Source organism: Phyllobates terribilis, unplaced genomic scaffold (assembly GCF_046119375.1).
Source record: "Phyllobates terribilis strain yellow unplaced genomic scaffold, ASM4611937v1 Scaffold_11__3_contigs__length_659146591, whole genome shotgun sequence".
NCBI classification, from domain to species: Eukaryota; Metazoa; Chordata; class Amphibia; order Anura; family Dendrobatidae; genus Phyllobates; species Phyllobates terribilis.
This window is the reverse complement of record NW_027362771.1, coordinates 158868148-158890561: the sequence shown is the minus strand read 5'-3', so window position 1 is coordinate 158890561 and position 22414 is coordinate 158868148. Positions and strand designations below refer to the sequence as shown.

The following is a 22414-nucleotide window of genomic DNA, read 5'->3' as shown; positions in this document are numbered from 1 at the left end:
AAAGTGTGAAAAAACTGAAAATATGTCTTATATTCTAGGTTCTTCAAAGTAGCCACCTTTTGCTTTGATGACTGCTTTGCACACTCTTGGCATTCTCTTGATGAGCTTCAAGAGGTAGTCACCGGAAATGGTCTTCCAACAATCTTGAAGGAGTTCCCAGAGATGCTTAGCACTTGTTGGCCCTTTTGCCTTCACTCTGCGGTCCAGCTCACCCCAAACCATCTCGATTGGGTTCAGGTCTGGTGATTGTGGAGGCCAGGTCATTTGGAGTAGCACCTCATCACTCTCCTCCTTGGTCAAATAGCCCTTACACAGCCTGGAGGTGTGTTTGGGGTCATTGTCCTGTTGAAAAATAAATGATGGTCCAACTAAACGCAAACCGGATGGAATAGAATGTCGCTGCAAGATGCTGTGGAAGCCATTCTGGTTCAGTATGCCTTAAATTTTGAATAAATCTCCAACAGTGTCACCAGCAAAGCACCCCCACACCATCACACCTCCTCCTCCATGCTTCACGGTGGGAACCAGGCATGTAGAGTCCATCCGTTCACCTTTTCTGTGTCGCACAAAGACACGGTGGTTGGAACCAAAGATCTCAAATTTGGACTCATCAGACCAAAGCACAGATTTCCACTGGTCTAATGTCCATTCCTTGTGTTCTTTGGCCCAAACAAGTCTCTTCTGCTTGTTGCCTGTCCTTAGCAGTGGTTTCCTAGCAGCTATTTTACCATGAAGGCCTGCTGCGCAAAGTCTCCTCTTAACAGTTGTTGTAGAGATGTGTCTGCTGCTAGAACTCTGTGTGGCATTGATCTGGTCTTTAATCTGAGCTGCTGTTAACCTGCGATTTCTGAGGCTGGTGACTCGGATAAACTTATCCTCAGAAGCAGAGATGACTCTTGGTCTTCCTTTCCTGGGGCGGTCCTCATGTGAGCCAGTTTCTTTGTAGCGCTTGATGGTTTTTGCAACTGCACTTGGGGACACATTCAAAGTTTGCCCCATTTTTCGGACTGACTGACCTTCATTTCTTAAAGTAATGATGGCCACTCGTTTTTCTTTACTTAGCTGCTTTTTTCTTGCCATAATACAAATTCTGACAGTCTATTCAGTAGGACTATCAGCTGTGTATCCACCTGACTTCTGCACAACACAACTGATGGTCCCAACCCCATTTATAAGGCAAGAAATCCCACTTATTAAACCTGACAGGGCACACCTGTGAAGTGAAAACCATTTCCGGTGACTACCTCTTGAAGCTCATCAAGAGAATGCCAAGAGTGTGCAAAGCAGTCATCAAAGCAAAAGGTGGCTACTTTGAAGAACCTAGAATATAAGACATATTTTCAGTTGTTTCACACTTTTTTGTTAAGTATATAATTCCACGCGTTAATTCATAGTTTTGATGCCTTCAGTGTGAATGTACAATTTTCAAAGCCATGAAAATACAGACAAATCTTTAAATGAGAAGGTGTGTCCAAACTTTTGGTCTGTACTGTATATAACCGTCTAATTCTGTCTGTTTGTCTGTAACGGAAATCCCGTGTCGCTGATTGGTCGCGAGCGGCTGGAGCGACCAATCAGTCTGGCCGCGAATTGATGTGGGATTTGAACCTCAATGAATGGGCGCGGGGTGGATGCCTGGTGTGACGTGATGGGGGATAACCCCGCCCACAACCTGTCACTCAACGTGGAACAGGAGACCCCTGGCTGCAGCCGCAAATAGTAGTGACGTAAGCGGAAGCAAGAGCCGGCTGCAGCCGGGGGTCACGTGCTGCCTGTGCTCGGTCAGCGATAGCGCCGCGCACAGGCAGTATTGGCAACATGAGGTATTTACAAAATTCATTAGGGACCCCGGGGGGATACATTGGGGGGTTAATTTAAAGTAGTGGACAACCCCTTTAAACACTGTTTCACTGATTGGTCGCGGCCAGCCGGGAGTGCCCAATCAGAGATATTGGCGCGGCATTTAATCCCCAGTCACAGCGTGACGTAGTTCAATCACGTTTACTGAACAAGTTCTGTCAGTCACAGTGCGACATAGTTCACTCACATTTACTGAATAAGTTATGTCAGTCGCAGTGCCACGTAGTTCAGTCACGTTTACTGAACACGTTCTGTCAGTCACAGTGCCACCTATTTCAGTCACGTTTACTGGACAAGTTCTGTCAGCCACAGTGCCACTTAGTTCAGTCACGTTTACTGGACAAGTTCTGTCAGCCACAGTGCCACCTAGTTCACTCACGTTTAACGAATAAGTTCTGTCAGTCACAGTGCCACGTAGTTCAGTCACGTTTACTGGACAAGTTCTGTCAGTCGCAGTGCCACTTAGTTCAGTCACGTTTACTGGACAAGTTCTGTCAGTCGCAGTGCCACGTAGTTCAGTCACGTTTACTGGACAAGTTCTGTCAGTCACAGTGCCACGTAGTTCAGTCACGTTTACTGAACACGTCCTGTCAGTCACAGTGCCACCTAGTTCACTCACGTTTAACGAATAAGTTCTGTCAGTCACAGTGCCACGTAGTTCAGTCACGTTTACTGAACACGTTCTGTCAGTCACAGTGCCACCTAGTTCACTCACGTTTAACGAATAAGTTCTGTCAGTCACAGTGCCACTTAGTTCAGTCATGTTTACTGGACAAGTTCTGTCAGTCACAGTGCCACGTAGTTCAGTCACGTTTACTGAACACGTTCTGTCAGTCACAGTGCCACCTAGTTCACTCACGTTTAACGAATAAGTTCTGTCAGTCACAGTGCCACGTAGTTCAGTCACGTTTACTGGACAAGTTCTGTCAGTCACAGTGCCACGTAGTTCAGTCATGTTTACTGAACACGTTCTGTCAGTCACAGTGCCACCTAGTTCACTCACGTTTAACGAATAAGTTCTGTCAGTCACAGTGCCACGTAGTTCAGTCACGTTTACTGGACAAGTTCTGTCAGTCACAGTGCCACGTAGTTCAGTCATGTTTACTGAACACGTTCTGTCAGTCACAGTGCCACCTAGTTCACTCACGTTTAACGAATAAGTTCTGTCAGTCACAGTGCCACGTAGTTCAGTCACGTTTACTGAACACGTTCTGTCAGTCACAGTGCCACCTAGTTCACTCACGTTTAACGAATAAGTTCTGTCAGTCACAGTGCCACGTAGTTCAGTCACGTTTACTGGACAAGTTCTGTCAGTCACAGTGCCACCTAGTTCAGTCAAGTTTACTGAACAAGTTCTGTCAGTCACAGTGCCACCTAGTTCACTCACGTTTAACGAATAAGTTCTGTCAGTCACAGTGCCACGTAGTTCAGTCACGTTTACTGGACAAGTTCTGTCAGTCGCAGTGCCACTTAGTTCAGTCACGTTTACTGGACAAGTTCTGTCAGTCGCAGTGCCACGTAGTTCAGTCACGTTTACTGGACAAGTTCTGTCAGTCACAGTGCCACGTAGTTCAGTCACGTTTACTGAACACGTCCTGTCAGTCACAGTGCCACCTAGTTCACTCACGTTTAACGAATAAGTTCTGTCAGTCACAGTGCCACGTAGTTCAGTCACGTTTACTGAACACGTTCTGTCAGTCACAGTGCCACCTAGTTCACTCACGTTTAACGAATAAGTTCTGTCAGTCACAGTGCCACTTAGTTCAGTCATGTTTACTGGACAAGTTCTGTCAGTCACAGTGCCACGTAGTTCAGTCACGTTTACTGAACACGTTCTGTCAGTCACAGTGCCACCTAGTTCACTCACGTTTAACGAATAAGTTCTGTCAGTCACAGTGCCACGTAGTTCAGTCACGTTTACTGGACAAGTTCTGTCAGTCACAGTGCCACGTAGTTCAGTCATGTTTACTGAACACGTTCTGTCAGTCACAGTGCCACCTAGTTCACTCACGTTTAACGAATAAGTTCTGTCAGTCACAGTGCCACGTAGTTCAGTCACGTTTACTGGACAAGTTCTGTCAGTCACAGTGCCACGTAGTTCAGTCATGTTTACTGAACACGTTCTGTCAGTCACAGTGCCACCTAGTTCACTCACGTTTAACGAATAAGTTCTGTCAGTCACAGTGCCACGTAGTTCAGTCACGTTTACTGAACACGTTCTGTCAGTCACAGTGCCACCTAGTTCACTCACGTTTAACGAATAAGTTCTGTCAGTCACAGTGCCACGTAGTTCAGTCACGTTTACTGGACAAGTTCTGTCAGTCACAGTGCCACCTAGTTCAGTCAAGTTTACTGAACAAGTTCTGTCAGTCACAGTTCCACATAGTTCACTCACGTTTACTGAACACATTCAGTCAGTCACAGTGCGCTGATCAGATACTTCTTTACTGTACGCTATCACGATTTACGCTTCCCGTCTTCCAATGGATCGTAAGCGAAAATACACCAATGAGGATGACAGAATAAACTACATACATATTCTAGAATACCCTATGCGTTAGAATCGGGCCACCATCTAGTGTAGTATAAGTATGTTAATATATTTATCGATTGCCATCTTCCCCTGTTTTCACTGCCCCTCTGATCCTTTACTCACTCATATTACTTTTATTCCAACTCGCCGGGTCATACTAGTCTCCATGTGTGAGCCAGAAGTCTTTTACAATACAAGCTTAACCCCTTGATGACTTTTGACGTACATGTACATCATGTACGTCAAAAGTCGTGTCATTAACTTTGATGCCGGCTCGGCGCGAGCTCACATCTTTCCCCGCACATGATGACTGATGTGCATTTAACAGCGACTGTTAACCTGTTAAATCCTGCTATTAATCTCTGACAGCAGCATTTAACACTCACCAGCAGGGGGGCTCGTCATGCCACGCTCCCTTCAGCGCTCCCTTGACGTGGTTTCTGTGTGCCGTTGGGTTGTCTTGATAGCCGTGGGTCTGCTGATGACCCCAGTACCTGTCATTACGATCTTCCTGTGTAAGCCAGCCCATGGCTGTTGTTCTTAGGAGATTGTAATTTTAGCTATGCGCATAGCATTGCTGATCTACTACTATGTATAGCACAAGCGATCAGACAATCGCAGATTCAAGTCCCCTAAGGAGACTATTAAATAAAGTAAAAAGTGAAATAACATTTTTAAAAATAGAAGGAAAAAAAAAACAAGTTCAAACTGCAACACTTTTGCCCCATTCTAAATAAAGCAATAAAAAAAAAATACACGTTTGGTATCGCTGCATTTGTAAAAGTCTGGTCTTTCAAAATATAAGGTTGATTAATCCAATCAGTAAATGGTGTAGCGTAAAAAAAAAATCTGAATTCCAGAATTGCGTTCTTTTTGGCCACCACAACATTGCAGTAAAATGCAATAAGAGGTGATCAGAACATCGTATCTACCCCAAAATGTGATTAGTAAAAACGTCCGCTCAGGGTGCACAAGATAATCCATCACAAAGCCCTATATCCCAAAAAATGAAAACGTTACGGGTCTCGGAAAATGTCGACAAAAGTAAATTTTCTTTTTCTTACAAATTTCTGAAATTTTTTTCACCACTTCAATAAAAAAAACAAACAAGTATGCATGTTTTGTATCTGCGTACTCGTACTGACCTGGAGAATCATGTTGCCAGGTCAGTTTTACCATATAGTGACCATAGTAAATAAAAAAATAAATAAAAAACAATTGTGGAATTGCACTTTTTTTTGTAATTTCAACACACTTGTAATTTCCCACTTTCCAATGCATCACATGATAAAATGAATGATGTAATTCAAAAGTACAACTTGGCACGCAAAAAACAAGCCCTCATACGGGTGCATGGACAGAAAAAAATAAAAAAGTGATGACTCTTAGAAGAAGGGGAGGAAAAAACGGAAAATTGCCCGAGGGTGAAGGGGTTAAGAAGTCTAGATCTGACGCTCCATAGACTTGTATGGTAAAAGACACTTCCGGTTCACACATGGACTCCAGTGTGATCCGGCGTGTTGGGATAAAAGTTCCATGAGTGAGGAAAGGACCGGAGTGGTGCTGGAAACCAGGAAAGATGGCAATCTGTGAGTATATTAACACACATTTACACAGGTTTAGTTAATAAAAAATTAAGAGTGCTTCTTTAACATACTAATTGATATATCTTTAATTTTTTGGATATCCCACAAACCAAAAGTTGGAACCCAACTTATGCTAGGAAGTTGGGCCCTTTTGAGGGGCATTGGGACTTCTGGTCACTTTTTGCTAATTTGTGACTTTTCTAATTTTGACCTATCTGAAGCTGCTCAGCTTTTTATTTAATAACAATTGGCGGCCCCAGATTGGTGATAAGTACTCTTTATAGTGTTTTGTATAATTCTGGTAGACCCCCCTGTTATGTATGAAGTCCTATACATTCAGCTATACTATATAACAAGCTTCAGTTGCCAATTCTATTAGTACCATTTTTGTCACAAAGTGTAACCGTACTATTCTAGATCTAATAGGGATAGTGCCAAGGAAAATAACTTGTGAGAATAAGCTGCTTACGAAGAACTGTTGCTTTCATGTCTGTCTACTCTGCCAGATATTCTATCCTGTACACCCCCGGATAGCCTGAATGGGAGTATAAGCTATGAGTCAATGAGGAATACATCTTTCTGCTTTGATGCTTAGTATACTAAGTTCTCTACTGAAATGAAGTTATTGTGATCTTTGGCAGAAATGAAGGCATGGCATAGGAAACCATTCTACTTTCCGTTGCCAATTCAATCTACAATTCTTCAGGTCTGAATCAATTGCATTTAGAGGATAAGATGGCAGCTGTGATTCATTGCCCAGGGGTCCAGCATACGGTGTGGAAGTCATCACTGTGACAAAGAGCTGGCGTGACATCAAATGAGTTGGTCACTTCATCTACCTTCAGAGCAGCCAAAATGTAATATATCTCACAACAAATACCGTTGGCTGCATAGACGGGAAATGCTGAGATGCATTAGAAATATGGAGATAACAAATTGGGCCACATGACTCAGAAATGTCTCGGAGAGATGTGGCCTTGCTGCCCAAAGCTCAACTTGCCAATGGCCAATAGTTCAGTGAGAACATTTTGTGAAATAAAGCCCGGTGCGCCACCCTGCATTGGCACCATAAAGCATATACTACATGCAGTGCTTTAATAATGGGACTGACGGGATTGGAATTTGTACTTAAACCATCAACGAGGAATAATTATACAAACCTTCTCATCCTGCTGATACACTGTGAGTTCGAATTATGTTTTTACTGATGAAAAGGTAATTGAATACTGTACGAGTGAATGGTCCGTCTACTTGAAGAATAAATAGTATAATTGAAAAATGCTACCCTGGATAATGTGCTCAATTTTACACACAACATGGTGTTTACAGCTATACTTGCCACTTCTTTATACCAGAATTTAATTGTAATTGTTTACTTCTGGAATTTTTACTGTATTTCTTTGGATTTACATTACCCATATAACTAACTGTAAATGGGTCTTCTGCATTGGTATTCCCTTTGCTTATTATGAATGTCTATAATAATGGCCCATTGGCTGTTGTCAATGTGTTGTCTGTAAGTTGTTAGGAATTAGTCTCATACAATATTGTTGTAAAAACCTTGCCTAGATTCTTTGTGTGCCAAGTGGAGAATTAAAATTAACCTTTTCACTTTTCAGTACATTGTTCTAATGAGTTTGTAGGGTCATTTACCTTATTACATTATGTGATACCATATGGAATGGCGGGAAAAGTCAATGTCAGAAGCCAAGGTTCATACTTTGTGGCACTATTCTAGATATTAAAGCAGATGATTTGTTTCTTTCTCTATATGAAATCTTTATTTACTGTATAGATCTATATGTTAGGGCTGCCTATGTGTATTTTATAAAGAACAATTTTAGTAATTAAATCAAAGTATAAATAACCTCAAAACTTACGTAATGCTTTTCATTTTTTAACCCATATTTAGCTATTGTAAATTGTGATAAATCATTAATAAGTGTTGCATGCTTTGAATATATATAGATCGTCTGCATTAATTGCATTGGTTGTCTTTTACTATTATTTGCTTATACGGACTTCCCTTAATACATGTGAATATAAAGAGTCTTCCCTTTATACATTTGCTTGTAAAGTGTCTTCCCTTCATACATGAGCTCATAGTCTTAGGGCTCATAGGGCAGTACGGTGACTCAGTGGTTAGCAGCACTGTTGCTTTGCAGCGCTGGGGTCCTGGGTTCAAATCCCACCAAGATCACCACCTGCAAGGAGTTTGTATGTTCTCCCGGTGTTTGCATGGGTTTCTTCCGGGTTCTCCGGTTTCCTGCCACACTCCAAAGACATACTGACAGGGAATCTAGACTGTGAGCCGCAATGGAGACAGTGTCCATAAAGTCTGTAAATTGTCAGAATTGTAAAGCGCTGCGGAATATGTTGGCGCTATATAAATAAAAAAGATTATTATTATTATAGTCTTTCCTTCGTACATGAGCTTATAAAAAGTCTTCCCTTCATACACGAGCATATATAAAAAGTCTTCCCTTCATACATTTGCTTATAAAAAGTCTTCCCTTACAGCATATGCATATAGAGTCTTCCCCCTCATACTTGTGCTTATATAGAGTCTTCCCTTCATACATGTACCTATAAAGAGTCTTCCCATCATTTGTGTGCTTATAGTCTTCCCTTCATACATATTCTTAGGCTATGTGCCCACGATGCAGAAATGCTGCATATTTTTTCCGCTTCTCCCTGGCAGGAAAAACGCATGCGGATTTTATATGCGTTTTTCCCGCCAGGTAGAAGCGTTTGTCAAGTGTCTTTGCATGCATTTCTGCATGCGGGTTATCAAGCGCTTTCCAAGCGATTTTAGCATCACTTGGAAAAGTGCTTGACAACTTGTTCACACTATATAAATCCATGTAACCGGCATGGATTTATAGTAGTGTGACCAAGTTAGTTAAAAAAAAAGATTAAGAATGGTAAAAAATAAAGATTATGCTTACCTTCCGATGTCGTCCCAGTGTTATCTCCGCTGCGTCCGGTCTCTTGCATTGCTCGTGCTGTTGTGAAGGACCTGCGGTGACATCATTCAGTCATGTGTCAGGTCACATGACTCAATGACGTCATGGCAGGTCCTTCACAACAGCGCAAGCAATGCAAGAGACCGGACGGAGCAGACAAAACACCGGGAGGACATCAGAAGGTAAGCATAATCTTTATTTTTTATTTTAAATTCTTTTTTTTTTACAGGTTCTATGGTACCCAGGTCTGGATGAGAGTCTCATCTTCTCCAAACCCGGGTACCATCCGCACATTGAACCGTGTGATATCCGCTTATCCACATGTAGTGATGCGGATGTCTGCGCGGTCCAATGCAAGTCAATGGTGACGATTACGCTGCGTGTCCGCAAAATTAATGGACATGCTGCGGATTTTTGAGCGCAGCATAAATGCTGCGGAAAAATCCGCAGCATGGGCATTGACATTGCGGCTTGTCATTGGGGACCATGGGGTGCGGATTACCAAGCGTTTCCCAAGCGTTTACGCTGCGTGAATTCCGCAGCATAAACGCTTGGAAAATGCTTCGTGGGCACACAGCCTTTTAAAGAGTCTTGCCTTCATATATTTGATTATAAAGAGTCTTCCCCTCATACTTGTGCTTATATAGAGTCTTCCTTACATATATCCGTTTATAAAGAATTTTCCCTTCATACACATGCTAGTAAAGAGTCTTCCCATCACTTGTGTGCTAATAAAGAGTCTCCCCTTCATAAACATGCTTATGAAGAGTATTCCCTTTATTCATGTGTGTTCCCTTCATTCATGTGCTTGTAAAGAATTGTGAAAAATCATTACAAAGTGTTGCATGCTTTGAGTATATATAGATCATACATAAACGTCTGCATTAATTGCATTGATTGTCTTTTACTACCTTTTAGGGTCTGTCTTGAGTTGCTACCTATCCTGAGGCTAGGTCTTCAATTTATAATTCCTGAAAAAAAAAACTTTTATTTATTTTACAGAGTAAATAAACAATTTCTGTTTGCCTATTGTGGTCTCCATATGATATTGAGTTTTTCAGCATTCTATCTGGGGTAAAAATATTATTCTGTGCAGAATACAATCTATTTTAAAGGGGCTATCTAATCACAGATCATGCTCAGATCGTGCTTCAAGCACGTCCCACACACTGCCAGCAAGAGCTGGGAAAATGTAATATTACGTAGTGCTGTTTTATATGAATGCCCATCCATGTAATGCAAAAATGGCTTGAGTCTTTCAGAGATCACCTCATTCTGCCTTATGGATTGGGGGATCCCTGTTCTACAAGTTCTAATAGGGCATGTCTTCATGAGACCACCTCTTTAATGTATTAATACAGAGAATCTCATAAGTAGCAGCCGTCATCTCCTATCTATTTTGAAGGGGGAGGAGGAGGAGGAAGGAGCCCTGCCTCTAGCTCCTCCTCCTTCCATCTACATAGAACCTCATCAGTAGCAGCTGTCATCTCCTATTTCAGTAATGGGAAAGTCTGTCTTCACTGAATACGGATTTTACCTCAGAATTGAGAATTTTGATAATCACTGATCAATTCTGGCAGAGAAAGGAGCAGATCTTTCTTATAAGATATATTACAAAATTGCTTATTTTCATGTGTACTATTTATTTATGAAATAAAAATTAAAAGGACGGTTACTCTTTCACTTTATCATGATTTTTTGTTTTTCATTTAATCACATTTGTCTTAAAAAAAAAAAAAAAAACCAAAAAAACATTATCAAATTACACTGTGAACAGTTATTGATGTATCCATTCACCTGTATAGGATATTGTGTTCTTTTAACTCTCAGTTCTTTCTTTCTGTTGGTGCCTGCTGTTATTACATTTTACAGTTTTATATTAATATTGTAGGTTTACCTGCCTGCAATATTTATACAGCACTCTGGAAAATTGTAGTACCTTTATAAATAAGATGAAGTTATAAAACCCAAGAATTACTATAGTATTATACATACACAGATGAATAGACTATACATAGGCATGAGAAAGAGGGAAAAGTAGATGGAAACATATTCATCGAATTGTATGTTCCTTCTGTGTTTATTTAGTTACCCGATCTGTTTCATCCTACTTAATTGGCTTCCTATGAAGTTGGCCTTCATGTATGTGTGTGTATACATATGTGTGTGCGTGTGTGTGTCTGTGTGTGTATATGTATGTGTATACATATGTGTGTGTGTATGTATGTATATATATATATATGATATATGTTTGTCTGTGTGTACGTATATAAAGTACATTCATATTTATATATATATTTTTATTATCTTATCAATTCCATGGTTGTTTGATGATTGTTTATTTTACCTACTTTTTTATTTTTATGTCTACATAATTATCTGTGTCTGCTGGTAATAGATTTTAGAAAAAATTCTACCTGTAATATATAGCCTTCTTTCTTTTCTGTTTCACCTCAGCAATACAAGGATCAGGGGTGATTTTTCGGACTGTTGAAGTGACCCTTCACAAAGAAGGTAACACATTTGGATTTGTAATACGAGGTAAGTAACATTTTGGAAATTAATATTATACCCATCTTGTTGAAATGGTGAATTATTTTCTTTTGTAGCTATAAGAGTTTCAGTTCCAAAAATTGCTGTTTTACAGAGGTGGTGATAGCAGTGTAGTTTTAGTATCTCTGATATTAACCATTACCTACACTATGCAGTTACCAGCCACTATGCATATAAAAAGTGTAGGTTCTTGGAGAAAATGTATTGCGTGCAATTGTAATTTTTTTTCAATGCATCTCCCCTGATAGCCTTTTTGAAAGTCTCTAACATGATGGTAAATTACATTTTCTGTATTATTTTGCTACACATGATGAAAGCTGTATTCTCTTTGAATCCTCTAAGCTTGTTTGCTATGGTCTGTTTTGCAGCCTTTCAACACTTTTACTTGATTGCTAAATCTATATCAGTAAGATCCTTTGCTGAAGACGTAAAACAATATTCTTTTTAGTTAATTCACTACCCGGTACAAATATCCTTAGATTTTCATTAAAAGATAAGAAACTAATTTTGCAGAACATCTGAAAACACTTTAGCAACCTGTTACCAATTTTGCAAAGCTAGGAAATGTAAGCAAACTGCATATATATATCCTGCAAATGTCATCATCCTGAATAGCGTGCAGAAGAAAGCGGGGTTAAAGGAGAACTCCATCAATGTTCTTTGGAATCAATACAAAGTGTGCAATTGCATGCTCCCTGTGTGCACCTGAGGCAATCTCCTATTACAACACTTCTTCCTTTGTAATGGTTTAGTTTTTACTTGTGTGAATCCATATTGGATAGTAGTAATACATTAAATTAGGTAGTATTAAATTTATATAGTAAGCATGTCTTCAAGTGGTTTGGTATCCAAAGCCAAGAAATTACTTAAACTGTCTTCCTTTCAAACATGTGTTTATAAAGAATCCTTCCTTCATCAATGTGCTTATAAATAGTCTAGCCTTCAGACTTTTACTTATGAGTCTTCCTTTCATACATTTACTTATAATGAGTCTTCTCGTCATACATGTGCACACAAAGAGTCTTCCCTTCATACATTTGCTTATAAAAAGTCTTCCCCTCATACTTGTGCTTATATAAAGTATTCCCTACATATATCTGTTTATAAAGAATTTCCCCTTCATACACATGCTAATAACGAGACCTCACTTCATATATATGTTTATAAAGAGTCTTCCCATGTTTTATGTGCTAATAAAAAGTCTTCCCTTCATACATGTACTTATAAAGAGTCTTCCCATAATTTGTGTGCTTATAATCTTCCCTTCATACATATTCTTATAAAGAGTCTTCCCTTCATACACGTGCTTAGAAAGATTCTTCCCTTCATACACGTGCTTAGAAAGTCTTCCCCTTCATACATGTGTTTATAAAGAGTCTTCCCTTCATATATTTGCTTATAAAAAGTCTTCCCTTACAACATGTGCATAAAGAGTCTGTCCTTCATACATTTTCATATAAAGATTCTTCCGGTCATACATGTGCTTATATAGAGTCTTCCCTACATATATCTGTTTATGAAGAATTTTCCCTTCATACACATGCTAGTAAAGAGACTTCACTTCATATATGTGTTTATAAAGAGTCTTCCTATCATTTGTGTGCTAATAGAGTCTTCCCTTCATACATGTACTTATAAAGAGTCTTGCCCTCATGCATGTGCATATAAAGAGTCTTCACCTCATACACGTTCTTATAAAGTCTATCCTTCATACATGTGCTTATAAAGAATCTTCACTTCATACATGGGTTTATAACCAGTGTCTTCCGTTCATACATGTGCTTATAAAGAGTCTTACCCTCATACATGTGCATATAAAGAGTCCGCTCTTCATACATGTGCTTATAAAGAGTCTTCCTTTCATACACGTGCTTATAAAGAGTCCGCTCTTCATACATGTGCTTATAAAGAGTCCGCTCTTCATACATGTGCTTATAAAGAGTCCGCTCTTCATACATGTGCTTATAAAGAGTCCGCTCTTCATACATGTGCTTATAAAGAGTCCGCTCTTCATACATGTGCTTATAAAGAGTCCGCTCTTCATACATGTGCTTATAAAGAGTCCGCTCTTCATACATGTGCTTATAAAGAGTCCGCTCTTCATACATGTGCTTATAAAGAGTCCGCTCTTCATACATGTGCTTATAAAGAGTCCGCTCTTCATACATGTGCTTATAAAGTCTTCCTTTCATACATGTGCTTATAAAGAGTCCGCTCTTCATACATGTGTTTATAAAGAGTCCGCTCTTCATACATGTCCTTACAAAATCTTCCTTTCATACACATGCTTATAAAGTCTTCCTTTCATACATGTGCTTATAAAGAGTCTTGCCCTCTTACATTTGCTTATAAAGAATCTTCCTATGATACATGTCCTTTATAAAGAGTTTTTCTTTAATACATGTGTTTATAAGTACATGTGTGAAGGGAAGATTCAAAGTGAAGACTCTTTTTAAGCATCTTCCGGAGAACAAAAGGATCAGCCGTAGGAATTTCAGTGTACCAATTCTTCTCTTCTCCAACATCATCTGTAGGGGGGATAGCCAGGAGGACCCCATACACATCAGACCGCCTACCTATCCCACCGATATCAGCTGGTTCAGCCGAATTTAGTCTAATGTGTATGGGGACTTTTAGGCTGGAAAGTATTGAAATTATTAGTACATAACCAATTCTCATTACACTGATACTCCTGCAAGGTGCAGGGCAGAAAGTGCTTTGTGTAATATATGGAGTAAAATGAGAAATATGGAACAAGCAAATATGGCACAAGCAAATATGGCACAAGCAAATAAGACATTGAAATTCAACCAGTTATAATCATAAAAATAATAATAATTTATATCTATATAGCGGCAAGACACTTCTCAGCACTTTGCAATTTAAAGGGTACATGTATGCACAATATAGTTGTAAAAACAGACCACAAATAGATTTAGCTTTATTCTTCATCTATTCTGCTTTTTTCAGGGAAAGTGCATATTATCTGTTTTTGTAATCTCTACTTCCTATCCGACTTTAAAGGTTGAGACTTTTGCATTTTTCTCATTTCTTTCTATTGACCTTTAGAATTTTTTTTATTTTTGTAGAAGACATCCTAAAAGTATATCTGTCTTGTTTTATATTAGAAAGCCAGGAAGGACTGAATATGATCTTCACATGGAATGGCTGCTGCTAATATCCTTTAGGCTATGCAGCGAGCAGAATGTATATGCGCTTTGAGCAATAAATGTATTCTGTTTTGTTGTTTCCAGGAGGAGCGCATGAGGACAGAAATAAATCTCGTCCTGTTGTAATAACTTGCGTTAGACCTGGAGGACCAGCTGACAGGTACAATACATCTTTCTCTGGCAATACAGATGGATCTGGGTTGCTCTGGCACACAAGCAGATAAGCTACGCATCAAATGCTATAAGCAAGGATAATGAATGTAAAAGCCCTTACTATGTATTAAAAGCAGCAGCGACAATAAGATTTGCACAGGATGCTTATGCCTCCCCTCTTTTACCCGTTATCAGCTATTACGGCTGGATTTTACTTTGTCAGAGCAATCTTAGCCACAATATAATACGATGACTTATGATGGCAATACTTAACATTATTCAAAACTTCTGAGACCAGCAGACAGAAGAAATAAAAAATAAATCTAAACTACAAGCCTGTTGCCTGTTCACTCCCTAAGCATAAGAGGAGTCTTCCGAAATGTACGTTTTTTTTTCTTGGTTTTTTTTTTTGTGTTTTCTTTTGTGTGTTTTTCAGCATATTTAGAGCAGAATACATTAATACATTCTTATGTACGTACATTTAATGCCGTAAAATGACCACCTGTCCTTTCTTAATCAGGTGTTTCTGACTGTTTGTAGCAATAATTGGTTAATGCAAGTGGGAAAAAAGCAAGAGATTACACTATCGAGAGAGACATCACAGTTTTAATCACAGTCCCCAAATGCTGTTAACCTACAGATATATGGTTAATCTGCAGATTAATAGTTTGCACATATTCAAAATTTGCATAAGCGTTGTGTATCCACTGGAACTATTAAACCTAAAAATTATGATAATCATAAAATCATGATTATCATAAAAATTATGATACACAACCAAGTAGTTTATAATTAATAAAGATTTTATTGCAATTGTACAAAACATTAAAAGAAAAGGGAAGAAAATTTGCGACAAGTGGAATAACATGCAGGGGGTGTGGGTCAACATATACCTATATCTATAATAAACATAGGATTCTTCTCTTAGTAGTACAAACAAATATATCTATTATGGAGAAAGATAAAAAAAATAGCTATTTTCATGTATAGGTATAGATATAGTAGATGGTTGTTAGTGCAACATAAATAAATATGGTCAGCTATTTAAGATTCAATAGATTCAATTACATAGAATAAATTGTGCATGATGATTCAATTATAATTAATCCCCATAGGCATTATAAATATTATTATGAATAGTGTAGCTAGTATATAAAATAAAGTGACTGTGCAGCATAAATTCATAAAACTACATATCATATACACGGTGATTATACAGTACAGACCAAAAGTTTGGATACACCTTTTGAACAGGCCGGTTAGCTGGTATGCAGACAGGTGGGTACTGGCTGGCACGGCTGGTATGACGGCAGGTGGGTACTTAGCAGGCACGGCTGGTATGTAGTCAGGTGGGTACTTGCAGGCGCGGCTGGTATGCAGACTGGCGGATGCTGACAGGCACGGCTGGAATGCAGACAGGAGCAAAACCTCAGGTGTGGTGAGCAAGCAGAGAAAAACCGCAGGTGCGGTGAGCAAGCAGAGCGGAGCAAAACCGCAGGTGCGGTAAGCAAGCAGAGCAGAACAGAACCGCAGGTGCGGTAAACAAGCGGAACAGAGCGGAACCGCCAGAGCGGTGGACAATCGGAGCAGAGCGGAACCGCCAGAGCGGTGAACAAGCAGAGCAGAAGGTGAAGGCAGACAGAACAGGGCTCTGTTCACATGGAACAGACTGGAAAATACAGGAAGATGGTTAGGAGTTAGGTGCCGGTGGGTACTTAGCAGGCACGGCTGGTATGACGGTAGGTGGGTACTGGCAGGCGCGGCTGGTATGCAGATAGGCGGGTGCTGACAGGCACGGCTGGAATGCAGACAGGCAGATACTGGCAGGTAAGAACGCAGACTGGATAGGGACCAGTACAGACTGGGATACAGGAACAGAGCCGCAGGTGTGGTGGACTAGCAGAGCAAAACCGCAGGAGCAGTGAACAAGCAGAATGGAGCAAAACCGCAGGAGCGGTAAACAAGCAGAGCGGAGCAAAACTGCAGGTGCGTTGAGCAAGCAGAGCGGAGCAAAACCGCCGGTGAGCAAGCAGAGCGGAGCAAAACCGCCGGTGCGGTGAGAAAGCAGAGCGGAGCAAAACCGCAGGTGCGATGAGCAAGCAGAGCGGAGCAAAACCGCAGGTGCGGTGAGCAAGCAGAGCGGAGCAAAACCGAAGGTGCGGAGAACAAGCAAAGCGGAGCAAAACCACAGGTGCGGTAAACAAGCGAAGCAGAGCGGAACCACCAGAGCTGTGAACAAGCAGAGCAGAATCAATGTTATGTGATGTATTAATATTTTCTAAATAAAGTTCATGCAAATAAAACCTATATCTTCAGGTTACTAATGTTTGGGCATATGACTAGATTGCCTTTAAAACTAAACTTTTACAACACTAAACAATGAAGCTCCTAAAGTGGTGTCTTGGATATATTTGACCTATTTCACCAATATCCAGTACCTTGTGTTACGCTCACGCCCGGACTGACTGGCGTGAGCGTGATTAGTGATCCCACTGTACCATGAACCGAGGAGTGCCTGGAGTGACCTAAGTATCAACCCGGTCTGACCAAGGTCGCACAGCGGCTCAGTCGACTCCGTGAACCAGGGAGGAACCGAGCAGAGGGACCAGGTGCTACTCCAGGTCAGACCCCGGTTACAGCTGTTGACCCACACCGGGGAATTCAGGAACAGGCAGGTTAGCTGGTATGCAGACAGGTGGGTACTGGCAGGCACGGCTGTTATGATGGCAGGTGGGTACTGGCAGGCACGGCTGGTATGACGGCAGGTGGGTACTTGGCCGGCACGGCTGGTATGACGGCAGGTGGGTACTGGCAGGCGCGGCTGGTATGCAGACAGGCGGGTGCTGACAGGCACGGCTGGAATGCAGACAGGCAGATACTGGCAGGTAAGAACGCAGGCTGGATAGGGACCAGTACAGACTAGGATACAGGAACAGAGCCGCAGGTGCGGTGGACTAGCAGAGCAAAACCGCAGGAGCGGTGAACAAGCAGAGCGGAGCAAAACCGCAGGAGCGGTGAACAAGCAGAGCGGAGCAAAACCGCAGGTGTGGTGAGCAAGCAGAGCGGAGCAAAACCGCAGGTGTGGTGAGCAAGCAGAACGGAGCAAAACCGCAGGTGCGGTGAGCAAGCAGAGCGGAACCGCCGGAGCGGTGAACAAGCAGAGCAGAAGGTGAAGGCAGACAGGACAGGGCTCTGTTCACATGGAACAGACTGGAAAATACAGGAAGATGGTTAGAACACAGGAGGTAGATACGTAGGCAGGGAAAGGGGACAAGCAGAACCAGATACACACAAGGTACTTACAATGAAGTAGCGAGTGGACACAAAACTCACAAACAGAAGTACAGAGACAACGAGTTGGAGTTAGGTGCAGGTTCAGACACTGCAGGCAAAGGGAAGGTACGGACATAGAGAGAAACAAGTAATGGGCTAGGACACTGTTCAGACAGGAACTGAACCGGGAACAAGATACAGGAATGAGCCTGGGAACTCAGCCCCCAGGGTGGAGGAAACAGACTAGAAGTCACAGGTACAGGAAAAGGCCCTGGGTACTCAGCCCCCAGGGTGGCGGACAGACTAGAGTAAGGACAGGACCTGGCACCTCAGTTGCAAAAGCCAAACTGAGTGAAAGTGTTGCTCAGGCACCTCCTACTGGGTGGAGGGGGTTGAAGTATCCAGTGACTCACAGCAATAGGCTGGGGACGCATTAGGACTGTGCACACAGTAGCTATAAGAAACAAGCAGAAAGCCGCGCCGACGCCCTAAGCAATCAGACAAGAGACATGGACACAGCAGGTAATGGAGCAAACAGTGCAGCATGGACTGACGGGTAAGATTACGGTCTTGCATGGTGGGAGGTGGTGCACCATGCAAGCACGCCGCCAGGGATGTTACACCTTGTCATGAGGCATATATGTATATTCAGTTCTACAGACTGTGGCTCATACATTGTAGCCTATGGGTCTTCACCCCGAAAATATGACATGGCGTTAGTCTGCAATTCATAACTATAGCACAGTTCCTCTGGAAGGAGTGGACACAACATAATGCGGTGGGTCGAGCCTATTTCCTGGAGTGTATGGAAAAACTTTGACCTTTTAGTGAAGTTTACTTGCTATAGTGTATGAAAGCCGAATACAGCACTGGTGTGCTTGCTCTTCATTAGATAGTAATAAGCACTTATTTTCCCATCACTGATTTTCAGATTAAAGTAATTTCTATCCCTCGGTGACCTAGAGCTTGATAACTGTCAAGGTAAATGTTAAGAGTGTGGACAAGTAGGATTGATGTCATGAACGCTGCAAATGAATCATTTTATGTGAGTGGCTATTATCTCTAAACCACATTACATCAAATTAATAAGGATTGTTATTTCCATCCTGTTCTAGAGAGGGCACAATCAAGCCAGGGGACAGATTGCTGAGCGTGGATGGAATTCGCCTACATGGAACAACACATGCTGAAGCCATGAGTATTCTTAAGCAGTGCGGCCAAGAAGCGACCTTACTTGTAGAATATGAAGTCTCCGTCATGGGTAAGCAGGAGTCCTATCATCTGCTTAATGATCTTTATGCTCTGCGTGCAGTTCGCAGATGTTAATGTATGTATGAATAATGGGTTATGTTACTGTCTGGTATTGAAGCTCATCTTACCATGTGTCTGGTTTTGCAGCTGATATTTGTTGAAGTTAATGGAGCCATAATGCCGCTTATAACCAACCAATGAACTGATGTGATGCTGTTTTCAAAAGCCGCCCCGCTTATCCAATTCTGGACATTACATATTCCCTAGAGTTGAGCAAAAAGATTCCCATGACCATGGTCCAGCAACCACATTGGTTGTCCTTTGCTACGGAACCAGAGCCCTGTGAACCTCCTGTCACCTGTGGCATCTCTAGCATCTATTCTGATTAGTAGACCGCCGTGAGGTCATTGGCCAGTGGAACAGGTTTCCACAAATCTTTTTGCTTAATTCTAATATTCCTGTATTGTGATAAATTCAGACCATTATTTAATTAGTCAGATTCATTCTTATCGTCCACTTACACTGCACAATACATAGCATTAAACGACCGCCAACCAGCAAGTAGTTTGACAGTCGGTGGTCGTTTCAATAGCCTATCTATACAAGTCAACGTCATTTCAGATGAGCATGATCAGTGTGCATAGACTGCCGTTATTCTTGGCAGCCAAAGTCCGGTTAACACAGGTTCATGCACTGCTGAGAATGATGATCTTTTGAGCGAAGCAAAAGACTATTTCACCCAACAAACAAACGTTTTGCTTGCTCATTGGGGGATCAGCAGCCTGTATAGGCTGCACGATTATCATAGTCATAGTCGTTCCTGGGGACGCTCATTCATGTTAATGGTGCAGTGTAAGTGCATTTGTAGCTGGAGACATTAACAGAGATCTTACAAAATAAATACATGCCAATGAAACTGATTAGCCAGCCTTGGGATTGATCATTAATATTAGATTAGTGCAGAACCAAATCTCGCCAACCCCCACTGATCAGGATTGGCCATCAATTTTCAGAGTCTTGATAGCCTCCTAATGCACATAAAAAATCTAAGAAATTTTAAAATATGTGAGTTCTATTCTGATGTAATCATAGTATGTCTTTAGGGCACATGTTTTCAGCAGGATTTCACAGTTGTTTAGTCTCAGGCCGAGCTCCGATCTCAGAAGTGAGATTTCTCAATGTCGATTTAAGAGACCATTTTTTCATTTTCTTTTGGTCGGTCTCCTTTAACAAACGTTGGTGACTTTACATTTTTCATGAAATTAACTTTAAGACCATAATACCGTCACCACCATTAATATAAAGGAAATATGCTTTAGAAGTTGTAATTTCTGCTAATCTCATAAAAGGTAAATGAAACCTTGTAATAAAGATAATGGCCTTCACCACTTCACCAAGGAAGCATAATTCATGTGTGACATTTTATTAATTTTATGGGCAGGATTAATTGTAACATTGCATAGTAATCTATAACCATGCACAATGTTCAGTTTAACTACATCTCCAATGAAGCATGTGAATTGTGCTATAAAATACAAGTGTGCTGTTGTGGTATAATTACAGAGGGAGGCCTGACGGGATCCAGTGTCCCAAGTCCGTACGCTCAGCCGCCATTCTGAAATTAATTTAAAACATTTTTGGCATGATTCAACATGTGAAAACCCAACAATACCATGGGATGTGTGAGGGGCATGTCTTCCAGAATGGGCATAGCTTTCTTTCCTTCAGATATCTGAGAAATACCCTCAATTTTATTGATACAATAAATGCTTAGAGAGGCTTGAAATCGCCTTGCTCTGTGTTTTTTTATGGAGCATCTGCATATTCCGTCCTTCAAGGTCTGTATATTTTTTGATACATGGAAGCATAAAGGTTTTTTTCTGTAAGATTCAATTAAACTTATCTAACAGAAAAATAGTGATTTACTTTTATTAGATGCCGTATTACAGAGGTATTCTCTATTATACATTCCACATGGCGGCTCACAGAGTGCATACATCGCTATAGTATTGATTGGCAGGGTCTCCGTGTGTCTGTGTGCACTTGGCTTTGTTATGTCCATTAGGTCTCTAGCTGACAGTTACTTCCACCTGATTGCCTTACATTAATTAGGACTGATGTCTGTACTACTTTAGGGCTTGTGGAGACGACCATATTAGTGGTCTGACTGCGATCCAACCAAACATCGGATCACACCCAAACCACTGTTATGCGATGGGGCCATTCACATGTCCGATTTTTCCTCTGAGGCTATGTGCCCATGATGCAGAAATACTCCGGATTTTTTCCTGAGCGTTTCTGCATCTCCCTGGCAGAAAAAAACGCATGCGGATTGTACATGCGGATTGTACATGCGTTTTCCTGCCAGGGACATGCGGATGTGAAGCGTTCTTCACATGCATTTCCGCATGCAGGTTGTCAAGCGCTTTCCAAGCGATTTTAGCATCACTTGGAAAAGTGCTTGACATCTTGGTCACACTATATAAATTCATGCAGACAGTAATGGATTTATATAGTGTGACCCAAAAGAATGGTAAAAAATAAAAAAATAAATCTATACTTACCTTCTGATGGCCCCCGCAGTCTTGCTTCGCTCCATTCTCTCTTGTCGGCAGATCGCGGTACACTACACTGAAGGACCTGCCGTCACATGACTAAATGATGTCAGCGCAGGTCCTTCAGTCCACCGCGAGCTGCCGGCAAGGGAGGACAAGCGCAGCGGGGGCCATCAGAAGGTAAATATAATATTTATTTTTTAGTTTATTCTTTTTTTTACAGTTTTCTATGGTACCCGAGTCCGGAAGAGAGTCTCCTCTCCTCTAGACCTGGGTACCATCCGCACATTGGAATGCGTGGATTGCGCATCTACAGATGCAGTGATGCGTAATCCATGTGTTTCAATGCAAGTCAATGGCGGCGAAAACGCAGCACTTCCACAAAATAATTGGTTGTGCTGCGTTTTTTTCCGCAATGATAACCCGCAGCGGAAATTTCTGCAGCATGTGCACAGCACATGTGGATTATCATTGGGGAACATGGCAGGCCTTCTACCAAGCGTTTTTTAAGCGT

The 22414-nt window shown here is 41.3% G+C and overlaps 1 protein-coding gene across 8 annotated transcripts in view; it reads left to right on the top strand.

Moving 5' to 3' along the window:
* Window positions 1-22414, top strand: part of GRIP1 (glutamate receptor interacting protein 1) — a 647688-nt gene that overhangs the window by 529428 nt on the left and 95846 nt on the right. For all 8 annotated transcript variants that reach the window (XM_073651743.1, XM_073651737.1, XM_073651736.1 and 5 more), the window contains exons 5-7: window positions 11403-11486; window positions 14753-14828; window positions 19210-19355. In XM_073651743.1, coding sequence (XP_073507844.1) covers window positions 11403-11486; window positions 14753-14828; window positions 19210-19355 — 306 coding nt within the window. The remainder of the gene's footprint in view (window positions 1-11402; window positions 11487-14752; window positions 14829-19209; window positions 19356-22414) is intronic.